General features: G+C 38.0%; 1 protein-coding gene across 1 annotated transcript in view; it reads left to right on the plus strand.

Moving 5' to 3' along the window:
* SERPING1 (serpin family G member 1) overlaps window positions 1–20,480 on the plus strand; it is a 76,910-nt gene that overhangs the window by 46,036 nt on the left and 10,394 nt on the right. The window contains exon 7 of the mRNA XM_053692286.1: window positions 13,939–14,161. Within this exon, the coding sequence (XP_053548261.1) occupies window positions 13,939–14,161 (223 nt within the window). The remainder of the gene's footprint in view (window positions 1–13,938; window positions 14,162–20,480) is intronic.

Raw genomic sequence — 20,480 nt, forward strand, 5'->3', positions numbered from 1 at the left:
ATATATATATATATATATATATTTTTTAGATTTATAGGTATAGATACTGCATATAATTTACAAAATAATAATCATATATATTATATATATTTATTTAAATTTAAAAATGAAAAGAACATTTTCTTCTATGTGAAGAACATTGGAATGTAAAGTATTTCTAACTGTTTAGCACAGTTGGTTTAACGATATGTCAGGTTAGCGCACAAGTGATAATTGTTAGTGTTTTTTTACAGCATGCCGCATAGAAATCTATGCAGAGAAGGAGTTAGCATGGTCACGATATCTGAAGTCCCATAGTTAGCGTGCATCTAACTTTTTCTCTTTCCCTAACTTGTAAAGCGTGCTCTAACCCGGCCGCGATACATTTTTACTTTGAGAGCAGTTAGCTTATGTGTGAAAAAGTAATTTAGATGCCACTTGTAATCTGGTCTAATGTTTTTGCTTGGAACTTCCAATGGATTGAAATAAGGACATTTGAGTGACTGCCATTTTGTTAAAGAACACTGATTTGCCTTAAATGCAATAGAACAGCAAACATCTCCAACATACACTAGCTGAACTAGTGATATACAGTTAAAAAACTGTTAAAATCAGTTACATCACAACTTTGTCAATTAAATTTTTTTTCCAAAGGTTAATAGTCAATTGAAAAGCTCTTTTTAAATGTGTTTGATCACAGTTAGAGCTGTTTTCCAGGAGATTTCTCTGTGTATATACAAAACAAATTAAACTAAAATCTTCTGAAATGTATAACACATAACAATGGAAATATCAGCTCTGTATTAAAGCATAAAGGAAGAGAAAAAAGGAAGAAAAAAAAGAAAAAAGAAAAAGCTATGGTATCTTTTGGTTGTGAGTTTAGCTGTATATGAAAAAAATCATTAACTAAATCACAGCTAGATTACGAGTTGTGCGTTATGACTGAAAAAGCAGCGTTATGGATCTTTTTCACTACTGCTGGTATTACAGGTGTTGTAGGTATAGGTGTACCGCACACCTTTTTGGCCGTAACGCAACGCAACTACCGCACCTTTCAAAAAGTCATTTTTTCAATGGGACTTCCATAGCGCCGGTATTACGAGTTTGCCTATACGGCCAAAAAGTGAGTGATACAGCCTATAACTACAAGATCTGTACCGCCACCAGAAAGTCAGTAGTTATGGGTTTTACGTTACAGAGCTGTACCATAAAACTCATAACTAAAGTGTTACAAAGTACACTAACACCCATAAACTACCTAATAGTTATATTGTATCTAGCTTATGTTTTATTTTTATTTCACAGGTAAGTTTGTATTTATTTTAACTAGGTAGACTAGTTAGTAAATAGTGATTAACTATTTACTAGCTACCTAGTTAAAATAAATACAAATTTACCTGTAAAATAAAACCTAACCTGAGTAACACTAACACCTAACATTACAATAAAATTAAATAAATTAAATTAAAAAAATACATTTATTTAAATTACAAAAAATAATAAACACTAAATTACACAAAATAAAAAAAGAAATTATCAAAAATAAAAATGAATTACTCCTAATCTAATAGCCCTATCAAAATAAAAAAGACCCCCAAATAATAAAACCCCTAGCCTACACTAAACTGCCAATAGCTCTTTTACCTGTAAAAAAAAACAACAACCCTCAACAGTAAAACCCACCACCCACACAACCAACCCCTCAAATAAAAACCTACCTAAAAAACCTAAACTCCCCATTGCCCTGAAAAGGGAATTTGGATGGGCATTGCCCTTAAAAGGGCATTTAGCTCTTTTACATTGCCAAAACCCTAAGCTAAAAATAAAACCCACCCAATAAACCCTTAAAAAACCTAACATTAATGTCCGAAGATCCACTTACAGTTTTGAAGACCGGACATCCATCCTCAACGAAGCCGGAAGTCTTCATCCAAGCGGCAAGAAGTCCTCAACGAAGCCAGGAGAAGTCTTCATCCAAGCTGGCAGAAGTGGTCCTCCAGACGGGCAGAAGTCTTCATCCAGACGGCATCTTCTATCTTCATCCTTCCGACGCGGAGCAGCTCCATCTTCAAGATATCCAGCGCGGAGCATCCTCTTCATACGGTCCCAGCCGTACACTGAAGGTTTTCTTTAAGGGACGTCATCCAAGATGGCGTCCCTTGAATTCCGATTGGCTGATTGAATTTTATCAGCCTATTGGAATTAAAGGTTAAAAAATCCTATTGGATTAGGAAAATAGCATTTTGCTAATGTTGGGGTTTGATAAATATTTGGAGTTATGCATATACCTAGTTATCAATAGTATCATCGGACGGTTTGCTAAATAAATATAATTCCTAAGTACTTACTTCCTCCAGCTGTTATCCTTCAGGTCTCCAAACACCATTAGATATTACTAAATTAATTAGTTCGGTTGTTCTCACATAATTAGGGAGTTATTAGATTCATTCAAGTTTAGGTGTTTATCCTCCTGGATGGCTATCCCTATTATTGCTATCATTCTCTGCTAGTTATTACTAGAATCCAAAGCAAAATCTTTTACATGTTATTAACATAGCGATAGTATTACAGGTTATATAATAATTATTACAGGTCACAATAATGGAAGTAGTAAATAAGTCTGCTTAGTTGTTTAAATAGTTAATTATTAAATCTGGTTTACATTTCATTAAATCAAATGTATCTAAGTCTGCCATACCAATTCTAAGAGAGTTCAAGCTTTCCAATAACAAAGTTGTAATATCCCTTTAATAGTATGCATCATGTGATATTAACACCTGTGGACACAGGTGTATTTAAGGGGTGAGTTTACCTTACACTTTATGTCCATGAATAAGGCAGGGGGCTGCCGAAACGCGTAGGACTTTTACCTATTCACTAATGCTGGGGATATAAGCATTATTTCGTTTAACTTACTTTTTTGACTCCATTTATTAAAGAACTTTTTATGCATCACCTTGAGGCTCGCTGGCATTTGTTTCTTTTAAAAAATCCTATTGGCTGATGTAATCAGCCAATAGGATTGATCTTCAATCCTATTGGCTGAACCAATCAGCCAATGGGATTGAGCTTGCATTCTATTGGCTGTTCCAACTTCTGCCCACCTGGAGGACGACTTCTTGCCGCTTGGATGAAGACTTCTCCCGGCTTTGTTGAGGCTTCTTGCCGCTTGGATGAAGACTTCTCCTGGCTGGATGAGGATGGATGTCCGGTCTTCCAAAACTGTAAGTGGATCTTCGGGGGTTAGTGTTAGGTTTTTTTGGGTGGGTTTTATTTTTAGTTTAGGGTTTTGGCAATGTAAAAGAGCTAAATGCCCTTTTAAGGGCAATGCCCATCCAAATGTCCTTTTCAGGGCAATGGGGAGCTTAGGTTTTTTAGGTAGCTTTTTATTTGGGGGGTTGGTTGTATGGGTGGTGGCAGTTTAGTGTAGGCTAGGGGTTTTATTATTTGGGGGTCTTTTTTATTTTGATAGGGCTATTAGATTAGGAGTCATTCATTTTTATTTTTGATAATTTCTTTTTTTATTTTGTGTAATTTAGTGTTTATTATTTTTTGTAATTTAGATAAATGTATTTTTTTAATTTAATTTATTTAATTTTATTGTAATGTTAGGTGTTAGTGTAACTCGGGTTAGGTTTTATTTTACAGGTAAATTTGTATTTGTTTTAACTAGGTAGCTAGTAAATAGTTAATAACTATTTACTAACTAGTCTACCTAGTTAAAATAAATACAAACTTACCTGTGAAATAAAAATAAAACCTAACAGCTAGATTACGAGTTTTGCGGTAAGAGCAGTGCGGTGCTAACTTGCGTTATTGTCACCGCTTACTTCCCTACAGCGCTGGTATTACAGGTTTTCATAAACCAGGCGTTATCAGGCAAGAAGTGAGCGTAGAGCAAAATTGTGCTCTATATTGCACTCCAATACCAGCGCTGCTGAAAGCCACGGTGAGCTGGTTTTACGTGCTCGTGCACGATTTCCCCATAGACATTAATGGGGAGAGCCGGCTGAAAAAAAGCCTAAAACCTGCAAAAAAGCAGCGTAAAGCTCCGTAACCCAGCCCCATTGATTCCTATACTACACTATACTAAAGTTATAAACCCCTAAACCTAAGTCTAACCCTTACCCTAACACCCCCTAACTTAAATATAATTAAAATAAATCTAAATAAAAATTACTATCATTACCTAAATAATTACTATTTAAAACTAAATACTTACCTATAAAATAAACCATAAGCTAGCAACAATATAACTAATAGTTACATTGTATCTAACTTAGGGTTTATTTTTATTTTACAGCTAAGTTTGTATTTATTTTAACTAGGTAGAATAGTAAGTAAATAGTTATTAACTATTTACTAACTACCTAGCTAAAATAAATACAAATTTACCTGTAAAATAAAACCTAACCTGGGTTACACTAACACCTAACCTTACACTACAATTAAATAAATTACCTAAATTAAATACAATTACCTAAATTACAAAAACAAGCAAAAACTAAATTACACAAAATAAAAAAAGAAATTATCAGATATTATTTAAACTAATTACACCTAATCTAATAGCCCTATCAAAATAAAAAAAGCCCCCCCAAAATAAAAAAAAAACCTAGCCTACAATAAACTACTAATAGCCCTTAAAAGGGCCTTTTGCGGGGCATTGCCCCAAAGAAATCAGCTCTTTTACCTGTAAAAAAAATACAAACACCCCCCAACAGTAAAACCCACCACCCACACAACCAAACCCCCCAAATAAAAACCTAACTAAAAAAACCTAAGCTCCCCATTGCCCTGAAAAGGGCATTTGGATGGGCATTGCCCTTAAAAGGGCATTTAGCTCTTTTTCAATTGCCCAAACCCTAATCTAAAACTAGATATATCTATATAGATATAGATATATCTAGATATAGATATATCTAGATATAGATAGATATATCTAGATATAGATAGATATAGATATAGATAGATATAGATATAGATATATCTAGATATAGATAGATATAGATATAGATATATCTAGATATAGATATAGATATATATAGATATAGATATATCTAGATATAGATATATCTAGATATAGATATATCTAGATATAGATATCTATGTGCTCACAGTAAAGATTTATAAGCAAAAATGGAAAGGTTAGTTACCGCATCTGGCCAAATAGGACAAGCTCAGGTACCATGTCAAGGTCGTTTCCAATACCTGAGTCCCTAACACAGCCACACAATGCAAGCTCTGAGTCTCTCTCTCTCTCTCTCTCTCTCTCTCTCTCTCTTTCTCTCTCTCTTTCTCTCTCTCTTTCTCTCTTTCTTTCTTTCTTTCTCTCTTTCTTTCTCTCTCTCTCTCTTTCTCTCTTTCTTTCTCTCTCTCCTCTCTCTCTCATGTGCTCACAGTAAAGATTTATAAGAAAAAATGGAAAGGTTAGTTACCGCATCTGGCCAAATGGGACAAGCTAAGGTACCACGTCAAGGTCCTTTCCAATACCTGAGTCCCCAACACAGCCACACAATGCAAGCTCTGAATAGATATCTATATATCTCTCTATCTCTCTAACTCGCTCTCTCTCTATAACACTCTCTCTATAACACTCTCTCTATAACTCTATCTCTCTTATAGTAAGAGTCATTTCAAAGATGTAATAGGATGTAAAATATGTGGATAAACATTATAACAAAATAGACACAGAAACATATAATAAGACAAGTACTCACCAAGCTTGAAGATTCACATATACCAAAAACACATAAAAAACACATAAAAGGAAAAAATAAATTTCATACAAAAAGTATATACATTATATATATATATATATATTTTTTTTTTTTTTAACAATTTCAAGGTATCTATATTTGTATGTATCTATCCATCACTATGTGTGTATATTGTGCTGTGTATACATGTTGAATTATATAATTAGTCACTAATAAATTACAAAATAGTCTGTAACTGATCTATAAGCAGAAACCAAATGCTTACGTGACATGTTATCCAAACAATGTTTATATTTCATAAAAGTGACAACTTCATGAAGGTGTAGAGATTTCAACACATGTATCAGCTAAGAGATCAAATCTAGAACCAAAAATTAGATTTTGAGTTTGTTCTTACACAATAGACTTATAGGCCTCTAGTTATCAAGCCGCCAACCGCAAATACGCTGGTATTCCGCAGCGTATTTGTGGCGAGGCTGATTCGCCTTAGTTATCAAGCCCTACTGCCCGTGCGGCAAAAGTAGAATCTAGTGACGTAAGCTTCGATCCGCCGGACTCAGTCCGATACAGATCAATGCTTACGTCACTACAGATGTTTCGAACGCAAGTTCGGCACAATCTGACTACTTTTGGTAGTTATTAAACTACTACCAGGTACACTCGCCACTATTCCGGGCCAGCGTAACTGGATTTCAATCCGCCGCCCTGGAGGCGGCGGATCCCATAGGAATCAATGGGAGTCTGACCATAGCGAAAGCTCATGTTCGCTGCTGCCCGATATCCCATTGATTCCTATGGGAAGTGTCTGCACCTAACACCCTAACATGTACCCAAGTCTAAACACCCCTAATCTGGCCCCCCTACCCTTTCACAACTAAATAAAGTTATTACCCCCTAAACCGCCGCTCCCAGACCCAGCCGCAACCTACATTATACATATTAACCCCTAATCTGCTGCCCCCTATACTGCCGCCACCTACATAAACTAATTAACCCCTATCCAGCGGATCCCGGACCCCGCCGCAACTAAATAAATTGTTTAACCCCTAAACCACCGCTCCCGGACCCCGCCGCAACTATAATAAATATGTTAACCCCTTAACCGCCGCTCCCGGACCCCGCCGCAACTATAATAAATATGTTAACCCCTAAACCGCCGCTCCCGGACCCCGCCGCCACCTACATAATACCTATTAACTCCTATCCTGCCCCCCCTATACCGCCGCCACCTATAATAAATTTATTAACCCCTATCCTGCCCCCCCTAAACCACCGCCACTATAATAAAATTATTAACCCCTAAACCTAAGTCTAACACTAACCCTAACACCCCCCTAACTTAAATATTAATTAAATAAATCTAAATAATATTACTCTTATTAACTAAATTAATCCTATTTAAAACTAAATACTTACCTCTAAAATAAACCCTAAGATAGCTACAATGTAATTAATAATTACATTGTAGCTATTTTAGGATTTATTTTTATTTTACAGGCAACTTTGTATTTATTTTAACTAGGTACAATAGTTATTAAATAGTTATTAACTATTTAATAACTACCTAGCTAAAAGAAATACAAATTAACCTGTAAAATAAATCCTAACCTAAGTTACAATTAAACCTAACACTACACTATCATTGAATTAATTAAATAAATTAGCTTCAAATACCTACAATTAAATACAATTAAATAAACTAAACTAAATCTCAAAAAAAAACCACTAAATTACAGAAAATAAAAAAATATTACAAGAATTTTAAATTAATTACACCTAATCTAAGCCCCCTAATAAAATAATAAAAAAATTATAATAAAAGTCCCTACCCTATTCTACATTACAAAGTAATCAGCTCTTTTACCAGCCCTTGTAGTTTATTTAATTTATTGATAGTGTAGGTGTATTTGTAACTTAGGTTAGGATTTATTTTACAGGTAAATTGGTAATTATTTTAACAAGCTAGCTATTAAATAGTTATTAACTATAGGGGGTAGAACAGTATAGCATAGTGTGAGTGCTTAGTGACAGAGGTATCAATAAAGCTGTAAAAAAGCCGAAGAGCAGCGAGATTGATGAGTGATAACTATCACAGTCCGCTGCTCATCGCCCCGTACTTGGTGCGCGGCTTTTTGACAGATTTATCGATAACTTTGGCGAACGTATTCAGGTCCGCGGCGATGATGTGAGGCGAGCTTAGGCGAGCGTATTGGGCCGGTGAATGCAGGTAAGTAGACGGCTTCATAACTAGAGGCCATACAGTAGGCGTACAAAAAGACTGTTACAGAAATAGTGAATACATAAACATACAGACGGTTAAAAAGAATATTATAACATATACACTAACAATTCCAACATATACACTAACATACAGACGGTTAAAAATAATATTCCAACATATACACTAGAATGTTGCATAAATAGTCCCATCTACATGATTTCTATAAAGGAATGTGCTTTTATGTAAATGTGATAATGTAATAAATTGAGATTGTAGTGTTGCTGCAGGCCGGTTGTATCTCTATTCTATCTATAGGTGTCACTATATCTATCTGTCGAACTATCTGTCTCACTATAAATGTAGAAACAATATGTTCAACTCTGAAAAAAAATATTAAAACCATGATATTAAAAAGATGCTCTGTGTAGAAATATCTCTTTCTTTGTACAAATATCTCTCTTTCTTTGTAAAAATATCGATCTATCTATCATGTGTTTGTAAAAATATCTATCTATGTATTTGTACAAATATCTATCTAAACAACTAGAAATACTAATTGTACAGAGAATACATTTAGAATTGATAGCAAAGAATTCCACAAAAGTATTATTAATATAAACTCCAAATGATGAATTGGATATAGGATTACTCTATATATTAAAATGTTCCATATCATTCATACTTTAAATCTTTATTCATAAAGCTAGGAACAAACATTCACACAGTAGTAGCCAAAAAAAAGTTAAAAACACTTAAACCCAGTCAACAATAATTGTAGATTCACTAAATAAGCAAAAATATTTGTTAACATGGGCCCACAAGAAAAATAATCTAGAGTAAGCTAAGCCCTTACAATCCGAGGGCTAAATTACTTTTAGGTATTAACTCTTAATATAGGTAGTGGGCACCATGTATCAGCAGAAATTTAAAGACTTAAATTCTTATTTGAACATAGGTAAGCAAGTTAAAAGCGACAGACAGGAGAGACACAGCTACTCCTGCTGGACCCCTGACGCGCGTTTCACAGAATGCTTCCTCAGAGGGGGTGCGGGCCGCTGCTACTCGGCGTTCTTTATGAGGCTAATGTCCCACCTCTTAGCCCTGATTGGTTGCCACTCACGATTTGGGTTGATCCAATTCGGTCTTGGATCTGTCCATCATTATGACAAGCTCTGACGTGTGGAGCTCTTATGCGTAATGAGGGAGTGTGAGTTGGGAGGCGTATGTGAGTCAACCTCTTAGCCAGTCACTGATTGATAAACTGGGGGGGTGTATATCGTGTAGTAGCAATTGGATGATCACAATATAATATAAACAGAGTATCGGTTGTTATGTGCTGCTTTATATCGTGAGATAGAAATGATCAAAATAAATGTTCAGTATTAAGGAGACTTGATCATAATACTATAAGCAAAATATTATGTTATCCACATTTTGAGACTTTAGAACAGTGCTTTCCAAACTGTGTGTCGGGACACACTAGTGTGTCGGCAGCAGTGTGTAGGTGTGTCCCTGCTTCAGCACAAATTTTTTTAAATGTATTTATTTTTTTGGTTTCTGACTTTCCGCCTGCCTGCTACGCATATCACATGGTTGACACATGATTGATACCTTGTGGGTCACAGATCATCTTAACCAATTGGCGCAGCTCAGTGGGAACTGAAACTATTCCCATTGGCGGCTTTGGCGGCACATTGGCTCCTGACTGCACGTGTAGTCTCCTTAATTGGCTTGTGACTGCATGTGTAGTCATTGAGTGGGACAGCAGTGTGTTTGCAGCGCGGGCAGTAGTCAATCGGACTCACCCAACTCTGAGGGCGGCAGCTTAAACGCTGAGCTGAAGTCAGAAGTCAGTGGGGGTTTTTTGCAACTAGCTCCCAGTAGTGCATTGCTGCTCTAGCTCTTGATATATGGATAGGAAGTGGAAACTTAAAAATGCTTGATGATGAAATGCGAGTGTCTTTATCTAATATTCCACCAAATATTCAGAAATTGTGTTCATCCCATCAACCTCATACATCACATTAAAATAGTAAGTAGCTATTGGTGTTATTACACTTTTTTTTAATTCTTGCACGTACATATTGTTACTTGTAAATTTCATTATTATATAATTTATGTATGTGTCCGTATCTCTTAAAACAAGTTAGTTTAACCTCCTGTTTGCTGGTACAGTACAACTGAATTACTGTGTCGCGAAATTATGTAGGTCTAAAAAGTGTGTCACCAACATGAAAAGTTTGGAAAGCTCTGGCGTAGGAGGTCTGAAGAAAGAAGATTGAAGATGCCGCTTGGAGGAAAACTTCGCCCCGATGGAGGACCTCTTCTTTGCCGCTTGGATGAAGACATCGCCGGGATGGAAGACTTCTTCTTTGCCGCTTGGATGAAGACATCGCCCAGATGGAAGACTTCTTCTTTGCCGCTTGGATGAAGACATCGCCCGGATTGGATGAGGAGTTCGGCCCGGCTGGGTGAAGACGACTCAAGGTAGGGAGATCTTCTGGGGCTTAGTGTTAGGTTTTTTTAAGGGGGGTTTGGGTGGGTTTAGAGCAGGGGTATGTGGGTGGTGGGTTGTAATGTTGGGGGGTGGTATTGTGTTTTTTTTTTACAGGCAAAGAGCTGTTTGCTTTGGGGCATGCCCCGCAAAAAGCCCTTTTAAGGGCTGGTAAAAGAGCTGGTTAATTTTTCATTTAGAATAGGGTAGGGCATTTTTTATTTTGGGGGGCTTTATTATTTTATTCGGGGGCTTAGAATAGGTGTAATTAGCTTAAAATTCTTGTAATCTTTTTTTATTTTTTGTAATTTAGTTTTTTTTTTTGTAATTTAGTTTAGTGTATTTAATTGTATTTTAGTTTAGATATTTGTAGTTTATTTAATTTATTGATAGTGTAGGTGTATTTGTAACTTAGGTTAGGATTTATTTTACAGGTAAATTGGTAATATTTTAACAAGGTAGCTATTAAATAGTTATTAACTATTTAATAGCTATTGTACCTAGTTAAAATAAATACCAAGTTACCTGTAAAATAAATATAAACCCTAAAATAGCTACAATGTAATTATTAATTACATTGTAGCTATCTTAGGGTTTATTTTATAGGTAAGTATTTAGATTTAAATAGGGATATTTTAATTAATAATATTAATATTAATTAGATGTATTTTAATAAGAATTTAGTTAGGGGTGTTAGAGTTAGATAGGGTTATTATACTTAATATATATATAATATAATAACTATATTAACTATATTAACCCTAATATAATTAGGGTTAATATAGTTAATATATATAATATAATAACTATATTAACTATATTAACCCTAATATAATTAGAGTTAATATAGGTGGCGGCAGTGTAGGGGGATTAGATTAGGGGGTAATACATTTATTATAGGTGGCGGCGGTATAGAGGGATTAGATTAGGGGGTAAAACATTTATTATAGGTGGCGGCGGTGTAGGGGATTTAGATTAAAGGCAAAAGAGCTGATTACTTTGTGACAATGCCCCACCAAAAGCCCTTTTAAGGGCTGGTAAAAGAGCTGATTACTTTGGGGCAAAGCCCCGCAAAAAGCCCTTTTAAGGGCTGGCAAAAGAACTGTTTACTTTGGGGTAATGCCACGCAAAAAGCCCTTTTCAGGGCTATTTGTAGGGTTAGACTTAGGTTTAGTGGTAGGGATATTTTATTATTTTAGGGGTTAATTAATTTAATATAGCTGGCGGCGGGGTAGGGGGATTAGATTAGGGGTTAATAATTTAATATAGCTGGCGGCGGGGTAGGGGGATTAGATTAGGGGTTAATAATTTAATATAGCTGGCGGCGGGGTAGGGGGATTAGATTAGGGGTTAATAATTTAATATAGCTGGCGGCGGGGTAGGGGGATTAGATTAGGGGTTAATAATTTAATATAGCTGGCGGCGGGGTAGGGGGATTAGATTATGGGTTAATAATTTAATATAGCTGGTGGCAGTGTAAGGGGCTCACATTAGGGGGTAGGTAATGTAGGTGGCGGCGGTGTAAGGGGCTCACATTAGGGGGTAGTTAATGTAGCTGGCGGCGGGGTCCAGGAGTGGTGGTTTAGGGGTTAATAACTTTATTAGGGATTGCGGCAGGGGATCGCGGTTGACAGGTAGATAGACATTTCGCATGCGTTATGTGTTAGGTCTTATTTTGCAGGTAGTTTAGGGAGTTACGGGGCTCCAATACACAGCGTAAGGCTTACTACGCCTGCAATTTGTGGCGAGGTGAAAATGGAGTAAGATTTCTCCATTTTCGCCACGTGTCCTTACGCTGTATATTGGATACCAAACTGCGCTGGTTTGGTATACCTGTCTATGGCCCAAAAAACTACGGCCGAAGGCAGAAATATACGAGCGTAACTTCTAGGTTACGCCGTATATGTGATACCAAACCAGCACAAAATTTGGCGTCGCCGGCTTTTGCGGGCGACGCTGCATATCGGATCGGGCCCTGAGTGTTTACTGCAGAGCTAAACGTCGTCAACCCCAGGCAGGCTGGATTGCTAAAGTGCACGTTATAACTAAGCACCTTACCTTCAAGTTCTTCCTTCCACTTCCTGACTGACGCAGACGCTCTCTCTCATACCCCAGCCTTCCACTGCACTGACTGAGTGCACATTTGAGCACGCACAAGCCCCGCCCCCCAGAAAAGTTGCGGGGCAAAAAAATTTTTTTTTTAAGTAAAAATAAAAATAAAAAAATAATTAAAAAAAATCCTGTGTTTTGAGGGGGCACAGCATTCCATTTGGGTAAGCATTGCCCCCCAATGCCCCCCCGTGGAGCCGACCCTACTGTCACAGCTGTCTCCAACTTCTAACATTAAGGGGTTAAAGGGACAACAGAGACAAATTTAAACTCATGATTCAGATAGAGCATGTAGTTTTAAACAACTCAGTTTACTTCTTTTATCAAATTTGCTTAATTCTCTTGGTATACTTTTTAGAAATGAATACTGAGGTAGGGACAGGAGCAGCAATGCACTGCTGGGAGCTAGCTGGTGATTGGTGAATGCACATATATGCCTGTTGCCATTGGCTCACCAGATGAATTCAGTTAGCTCCCAGCAGTGCATTGCTGCTCCTAACCCTACTTTTCAATGAAGGGTACAAAGAGAACAAAGCAAATTTGATAATAAAAGGAAATTGAAAAGTTGTTAAAAATGAAATGATCTATCTGAATCATAAAAGTTTGATTTTCCCTTTACTGTCCCTTCAACAAAACTATATACCGTATGTTACGATAACATGATCTTGTCTTCACAGCAAGGCCCCTTGACGGCCTAATTAAAATCAATGAATCTAGCCCATTGTTTTGCTAATATACACCATTCCACAGAGACAATCCTTGAAAGCCTTGTGCTTTTACCTTGTGGCCAATTAGAGCCAGATCTATGCAATCAATAAATAGCATATAGCAGGGTCAGTCAAACTAAAACATTCTTATGTTTATGCACTTTATCCATTATTTTCAGAGGTGACTTTACAGGGAATTAATGCAAATGCTGGTCTATCCAATTCTCCTAAGTTTCTACAAAATCCGACATTTTGCTTGTTCTTATCTCATACCCCTGCTGAGTCCAGTTAAATGAGCTGAGAAAGCAACTCAGGTTAAACAAGCACAAAGGGATTTCAGCCTTAGACGTGTAGAAACATTTTGCTGTACTTTCTTGAATTTAATAGAGCACACTGCTAATGTCACAGTGAGTATAAGAGGGTAGAGCTGTATAAACCAAGGTCTTATGTGGACTGTTGCTGAGAGACTGTTGGAAAGACATTGTGTACTTGTGCTTCATATGACTTTTGTGGGTGCACATTCATTGAAATATCTCACCTTTGAATAAATACTGATACACAAGGTTGGGTAGTATTTACAGATGTTTTTAGTTTGGCTTCTCATCCACAAAATTGTCTTCTCAATAATGTTGCTGAGATAAAAATATTGCAGTTGATAAAATAATGCCACAGTTAACTCAACATCTTGTCTTCTGTCTCTCTTATCAGGTGGCACGCTTCCCACTGACACATAACATAAGCCTGCTCTTCTTTTTGCCATTTTCATCTGATCCAAAAGCTCTTACGAATGTAGTGGGTCGCCTGAATCAGGAGGTTTTGCATATATTGGTCCAACAACTGATAGAGATGCCTGCAAAACCAATGGCTGTGTCCATCCCTCATCTTAAGCTGAAATCGCAACATAAATTAAATAATGTGCTTAGTGTAATGGGTAAGTTTTGTCATGAAGGTGATTCTTAGATGATGAAAGAGATAGACTAGGGTTACCAGATCTGAGGGGAAAAAAGGAACACTCCATCAACAACACACAACACACGCAAAACTAAGGGATGCATTCAACATATTATTATTCTTTATTTATAAAACGCCAACAGATTCCAAAGGATAGTACAATATGAGACACCAGACAAAATTTAACAAACAAATACAGGGAGAATTGGGAGCCCTGTTCCCGTAGGAACTTACAATTTAGATGGGTAGGAGGGTGAGAAACAGGAGGTGGGGACTGCAAAGGTGGGAATGATGTTATTGTGGAGTTAGATGAGGGCAACTATTAGGCAAGTGGAATTCATTAGTTACTAATTTGGTGATAGGCTTCCCTGAACAAGAAGGTTTTTAGGGAGTGTTTAAAGGAGGAGAGGTTGGGGGAAAGTCCGACAGCTCAAAGAAGAGGGTTGGTGCCGCATGAGAGAAGTCCTGTAGTTTAGCATGGGAGGAGGTGATGGTAGAAGATGCAAGGAGTAGATCATTGTTGGATCTTAGGGGACGAGCTGGAGTATATTTGTTGATGAGTGAGGACAGGTGGGGGGGGCTGCATTAATGAGGGCTTTGTAGGTCAGAGTAAGAATTTTGAATTTAATTCTGCTGTGAATAGGGAGCCAGTGAAGGGACTCACAGAGGGGTGCATCATATACAGAGCATCGGGAGATGTGGATTAGCCTAGCAGAGGCATTTAGGATGGATTGAAGGGGGGAGAGGCAGGAAAGAGGAAGGCCAGTTAGTAGGTTATTACAGTGGTCAAGCCGGGAAATTACTACGGAATGGATTAGATGTTTAGTAGTTTGAGCACTCAAAAAAGGACAAATTTTGGAGATATTGCATAGGTGGCTGCTACAGGATGAAGAGAGAAATTGGATGTGGGGTATGAAGGACAGATTGGAGTCAAGTGTAACTCCTAGGCAGCGGACTTGGGGTGATGGGGAGATAGTGGTGTCGCCAACAGTGATAGTAAAGTTAAAACTGGAGTAGAATTAGATGAGGGGATTAGAAGAAGCTCAGTATTGGAAATGCTGATTTTTAGGTGATGAGAGGCCATCCAGGTAGAAATGCCAGATAAGCAGCCACTGATGTGGGAAAGGACAGAAGGAGAGAGTGCAGGGGTGAATAGGTAGATCTGAGTATCATCAGCATAGAGGTGATAGTTATTTTATTATTATACTTTATTTATGAAGCGCCAACATATTCCGCAGCGCTGTCCATGGATACAATTCATTTAAATAAAACAATATAAGACTTGTAAGAGACAGGACAACATTTACAAACACATACAGGAGGGATTGAGGGCCATAACTACTGATAAGTTTACCCAGTGAGGAAGTATAGATAGAGAAGAGTAGAGGGCCTAGAACAGAGCCTTGAGGTACTCCAACAGACAGAGGCAATGAAGAGGAGTAGTCGCCATCAAATGAGACAGAAAAGGACCTATTAGAGAGATAAGAGTGGATCCAGGAGAGGGTAATGTCACAGAGCACAAGGGAGCTGAGAGTCCATAGGAGGAGGGGATGGTCAACAGTGTCAAAGGCAGCAGACAGGTCAAGTAAGATAAGTATAGAGTAGTGGCCATTGTTTTTAGCAGAAAGAAGATCGTTAGTAACCTTGGTGAGGGCAGCCTCAGTTGAGTGTTGGGGACAGAAGCCAGATTGCAGGGGGTCAAGCAATGAGTTGGAGGACAGGAAGTGGGTTAGGCGATTGAAAACTAGTTATGAAAAACAAAGGATGAATTATTATACATATATATTTATACTGTGTATGTGTATATATATATATATATATATATATATGTTCTGTGTATATATACGGTGGGGCAAAAAAGTATTTAGTCAGCCACCAATTGTGCAAGTTCTTCCACTTAAGAAGATGAGAGAGGCCTGTAATTTTCATCATAGGTATACCTCAACTATGAGAGATAAAATGTGGAAACAAAACCAGACAATCACATTGTCTGATTTGGAAAGAATTTATTTGCAAATTATGGTGGAAAATAAGTATTTGGTCAATATCAAAAATGAATCTCAATACTTTGTTATATATCCTTTGTTGGCAATGACAGAGGTCAAACGTTTTCTGTAAGTCTTCACAAGGTTGTGGTGTCCTTTGACAGCTCTTTGGTCTTCACCATAGTGGAGTTTGGAGTGTGACTGTTTGAAGTTGTGGACAGGTGTATTTTATACTGATAACAAGTTCAAACAGGTGCCATTAATACAGGTAATGAGTGGAAGACAGATGAGCCTCTTAAAGAAGAAGATACAGGTCTGTGAGAGCCAGAAATCTTGCTTGTTTGTAGGTGACCAAATACTTATTTTCCACCATTATATGCAAATAAATTCTTTCCAAATCAGACAATGTGATTGTCTGGATTTGTTTCCGCATTTTGTATCTCATAGTTGAGGTATACCTATGATGAAAATTACAGGCCTCTCTCATCTTCTTAAGTGGGAGAACTTGCACAATTGGTGGCTGACTAAATACTTTTTTGCCCCACTATATATATATATATATATATATATATATATATATATATATATATATATATATAGTAAATACAATTTTGATTACCTTCTGTGTCTATATTGACAGTTGGTGGTGCTTGTGGTAAGGGACTGTGAATTTTCGGCTCAGCTTGCCTCCTCTTGGTAAGACAGGTTGAGCTCTGTCTCTCTACTAGATGCTCAGCTCTGTCTCTCTGCATCTTCTGCTGCCCAGCTGTCTCAACACTAAATTATTGCTCAGCTCTGTCTCTCCTATCCTTTACTGATCAGCTGCGTCTCTTCTTCTTCTAATGCTCAGCTCTGTCTCTCCACTTCTTCTACTCACTGCTCAGCTCTGTCTCTCCACTTCTTCTACTCACTGCTCAGCTCTGTCTCTCCACTTCTTCTACTCACTGCTCAGCTCTGTCTCTCCACTTCTTCTACTTACTTCTCAGCTCAGTCTCTCCACTTCTTCTACTCACTGCTCAGCTCTGTCTCTCCACTTCTTCTACTCACTGCTCAGCTCTGTCTCTCCACTTCTTCTACTCACTGCTCAGCTCTGTCTCTCCACTTCTTCTACTTACTTCTCAGCACAGTCTCTCCACTTCTTCTACTCACTGCTCAGCTCTGTCTCTCTACTTCTTCTACTCACTGCTCAGCTCAGTCCCTTCACTTCTTCTACTCACTGCTCAGCTCTGTCTCTCTACTTCTTCTACTCACTGCTCAGCTCAGTCCCTTCACTTCTTCTACTCACTGCTCAGCTCTGTCTCTCTACTTCTTCTACTTACTTCTCAGCTCAGTCTCCCCACTTCTTCTACTCACTGCTCAGCTCTGTCTCTCTACTTCTTCTACTCACTGCTCAGCTCTGTCTCTTCACTTCTTCTACTCACTTCTCAGCTGTCACTCCACTTATTCTACTCACTTCTCAGCTCTGTCTCTCCAATTCTTCTACTCACTGCTCAGCTCTGTCTCTCCTATCCTTTACTGCTCAGCTCTGTCTCTCTACTTCTTCTGATGCTCAGCTCTGACTCTCCACTTCTACTCACTGCTCAGCCCTGTCTCTCTATTTCTTCTAATGCCCAGCTCTGTCTCTCCACTTCTTCTACTCACTGCTCAGCTCTGTCTCTCCACTTCTTCTACTTACTGCTCAGCTCTGTCTCTCCATTTTTTCTAATGCCCAACTCTGTCTCTCCACTTCTTCTTGTCACTGCTCAGCTCTGTCTCTCTACTTCTACTCACTGCTCAGCTCTGTCTCTCTATTTCTTCTAATGCCCAGCTCTGTCTTTCCACTTCTTCTAGTCACTGGTCAGCTATGTCTCTCCAATTGCTACTTTTAAGGCAAGATCTGTCTCTTCACTCGCTCAATGCTGCTTGCTTCTGTCTCTCCACTCACTCGATGCTGCTCTCCTCTGTCTCTCCACTCACCCGATACTGCTCACCTCTGTCTCTCCACTTGCTCGATACGGCCCACCTCTGTCTCTCCACTCGCTCGATACTGCTCACCTCTGTCTCTCCAGGTGCTCGATACTGCTCACCTCTGTCTCTCCAGTTGCTTGATACTGCTCACCTCTGTCTCTCCACTCGCTCGATGCTGCTCTCCTCTATCTCTCCACTCGCTCAATACTGCTCACCTCTGTCTCTCCACTGGCTTGGTACTGCTCACCTCTTTCCCTCTACTTGCTCAATACTGCTCACCTCTGTCCCTCTACTCGCTCAACACTGCTCACTTCTTCCTCTCCACTTGCTCAATGCTGCTCTGTCTCATTACTCACTCCTCACAAGCTGCCTGCCTTTGCTCCCACAGTCCCACTACAATCAGAGGCTGGCAAATAGGCTTGCAGAATGGACCATGCCTCCCAGGCAAGGCAATCACTCCAGCATGCAGGGAAGTGTAGTCCCCAGCTTCAGAGCTGCCATAAAAATAACTGTCAAGTGTTGTGCACAAAAAGTGCGTGCAATGGCGATAATAAAATAAAAATAAGATTAAAGTAACCACTGAAACTACTACTAATAATGTAAAAAAACAAAAACGGGACAAACAAAAAAAATTCTGAGGACAACGGGACAAGCCCATTAAAAATGGTACGTCTGGTCACCCTAGAATAGACAGCACTACATGTAACATGATATACTTTTTTTAATATTTGTAAATGAGAAGATTTATTATTGTATGTACAATACAAGGGTATTACTCCAAACCTACTACTCAAGTTATAATGCTAGTGTCAGTTGTTGCAGGTCATATGTTTTTTAATGTTGTCTTTGTCTGTGAATGTTTAATGTTTAGCTTGTTGCTAAAATGAATTCATTCGTATCTACCTAGTCTCTAACTACCTATCATAAAAAGAGCCAGCAACTGCAAAAGGCGGTTTTAGCATGCTAACCTTAAAGGGATACTAAACCCAAATATTCAGCCATTTGATTCAATATCCTATAGATTTTCACAATATGTGATAAACTTCGAGACTATTTTAGATATAAGATATTCAGATATCAGTTTGAGGTTAAGGTAAATCTGATAACTGCTTCAGGGAACACTACGTACTGAAATGTTACAAACAGAACGTAAGTGTTTGGAGACAATGTTAGAGAAACAAATTGATTCTGAGACGCTACAGATATATCCCAGATTATTTGGCAACAAAACTTGCGGATGTTTGCAACAGTTTGGTAACAAGCTAATCACAAGTTGTGTTAAACAAAATACTTGTGGTTCTGTGAATCTTCCTTGGAAGGTAGTATACGATACAGATGACTTCTGCCTGCTGATACAGTTATCCGTGGCGTTGAAGTAAATGGTAGATAACCGGATGCTGGAATAGTACTCACAGTAGCAACGCTGTTTGGTTGAGTAGTTCCGTAGTGCGGGGTTTCCGTTTAGGCTCTGTGTAGAGGTTTGCAGTGAAAACGAGGCTCACTAGTCACTGTGCAAAGTTTGGCAGGTACTTGAATGAAAGTCAGAGAGAGAGATTATTTGTTATCACAGTACGAATCCGGTTAGCGGATCAGAACACAATGTCAAGTTGAAATTCAGTGGAATGAGCTTGAGAGGTCCTAAACATTTGAGAATGGCAATTCCTAGAACCGGATAATAGTAACAAAATATTCAAGCAATGAGTGGTGAGAGGAAGTGAGGTTAAATAGGGTGATAGTCATGGGGGTGGAGAGTTAATTTAAAGGGACATTACAAATTTTATGCAACTTTCTATTTTACTCCTATTATCAATTCTTCTTTTTTTAGTTAGGTCTTTTTTATTTTGGGGGGTTAGATGAGTGGGGGGTTGTAATTATTAGGGGGTCTTAGTAATTTTATTTCATAAAAGAGCTGTTAAACTTTAGGTCAATGCCCTACGAATTGCCCCTTTAAGGGCTATTGGTATCTTAGCAATAGATTAGTGGGTGTTTTTATTTTTGGGGGGCTTTTTTATTTTCATAGGGATTAGGTGTAATTGTAAAATTTTGGATAATTTTGTTTTTTGTAACGTTAGACTTTTTTATTTTTTGTAACTTATTTAATGTTAGTTTTTTTTATTTTCATCGTAATTTAGTGTTTTTTAATTTCGGTAATTGGAGTTTATTTATGTTAGGGAGTGTTTGGTTAGGGGTCTTAGTAATTTAATTAGTTATTTGCGTTGCGGGGTTTGGCGGATTAGGGGTTAATAGGTTAATTAGGGTGCTTGCATTGTGGGGGGTTGCTAGTTTAGGGGTTAATAGGTTTAATAGGTTTATTGCGATGTGGGTGTTTGATGGTTTAGGGATTAATAGGTTAAATAGTTTTATTGC

Source organism: Bombina bombina, chromosome 9 (genome assembly GCF_027579735.1).
Source record: "Bombina bombina isolate aBomBom1 chromosome 9, aBomBom1.pri, whole genome shotgun sequence".
Classification (NCBI taxonomy): domain Eukaryota; kingdom Metazoa; phylum Chordata; class Amphibia; order Anura; family Bombinatoridae; genus Bombina; species Bombina bombina.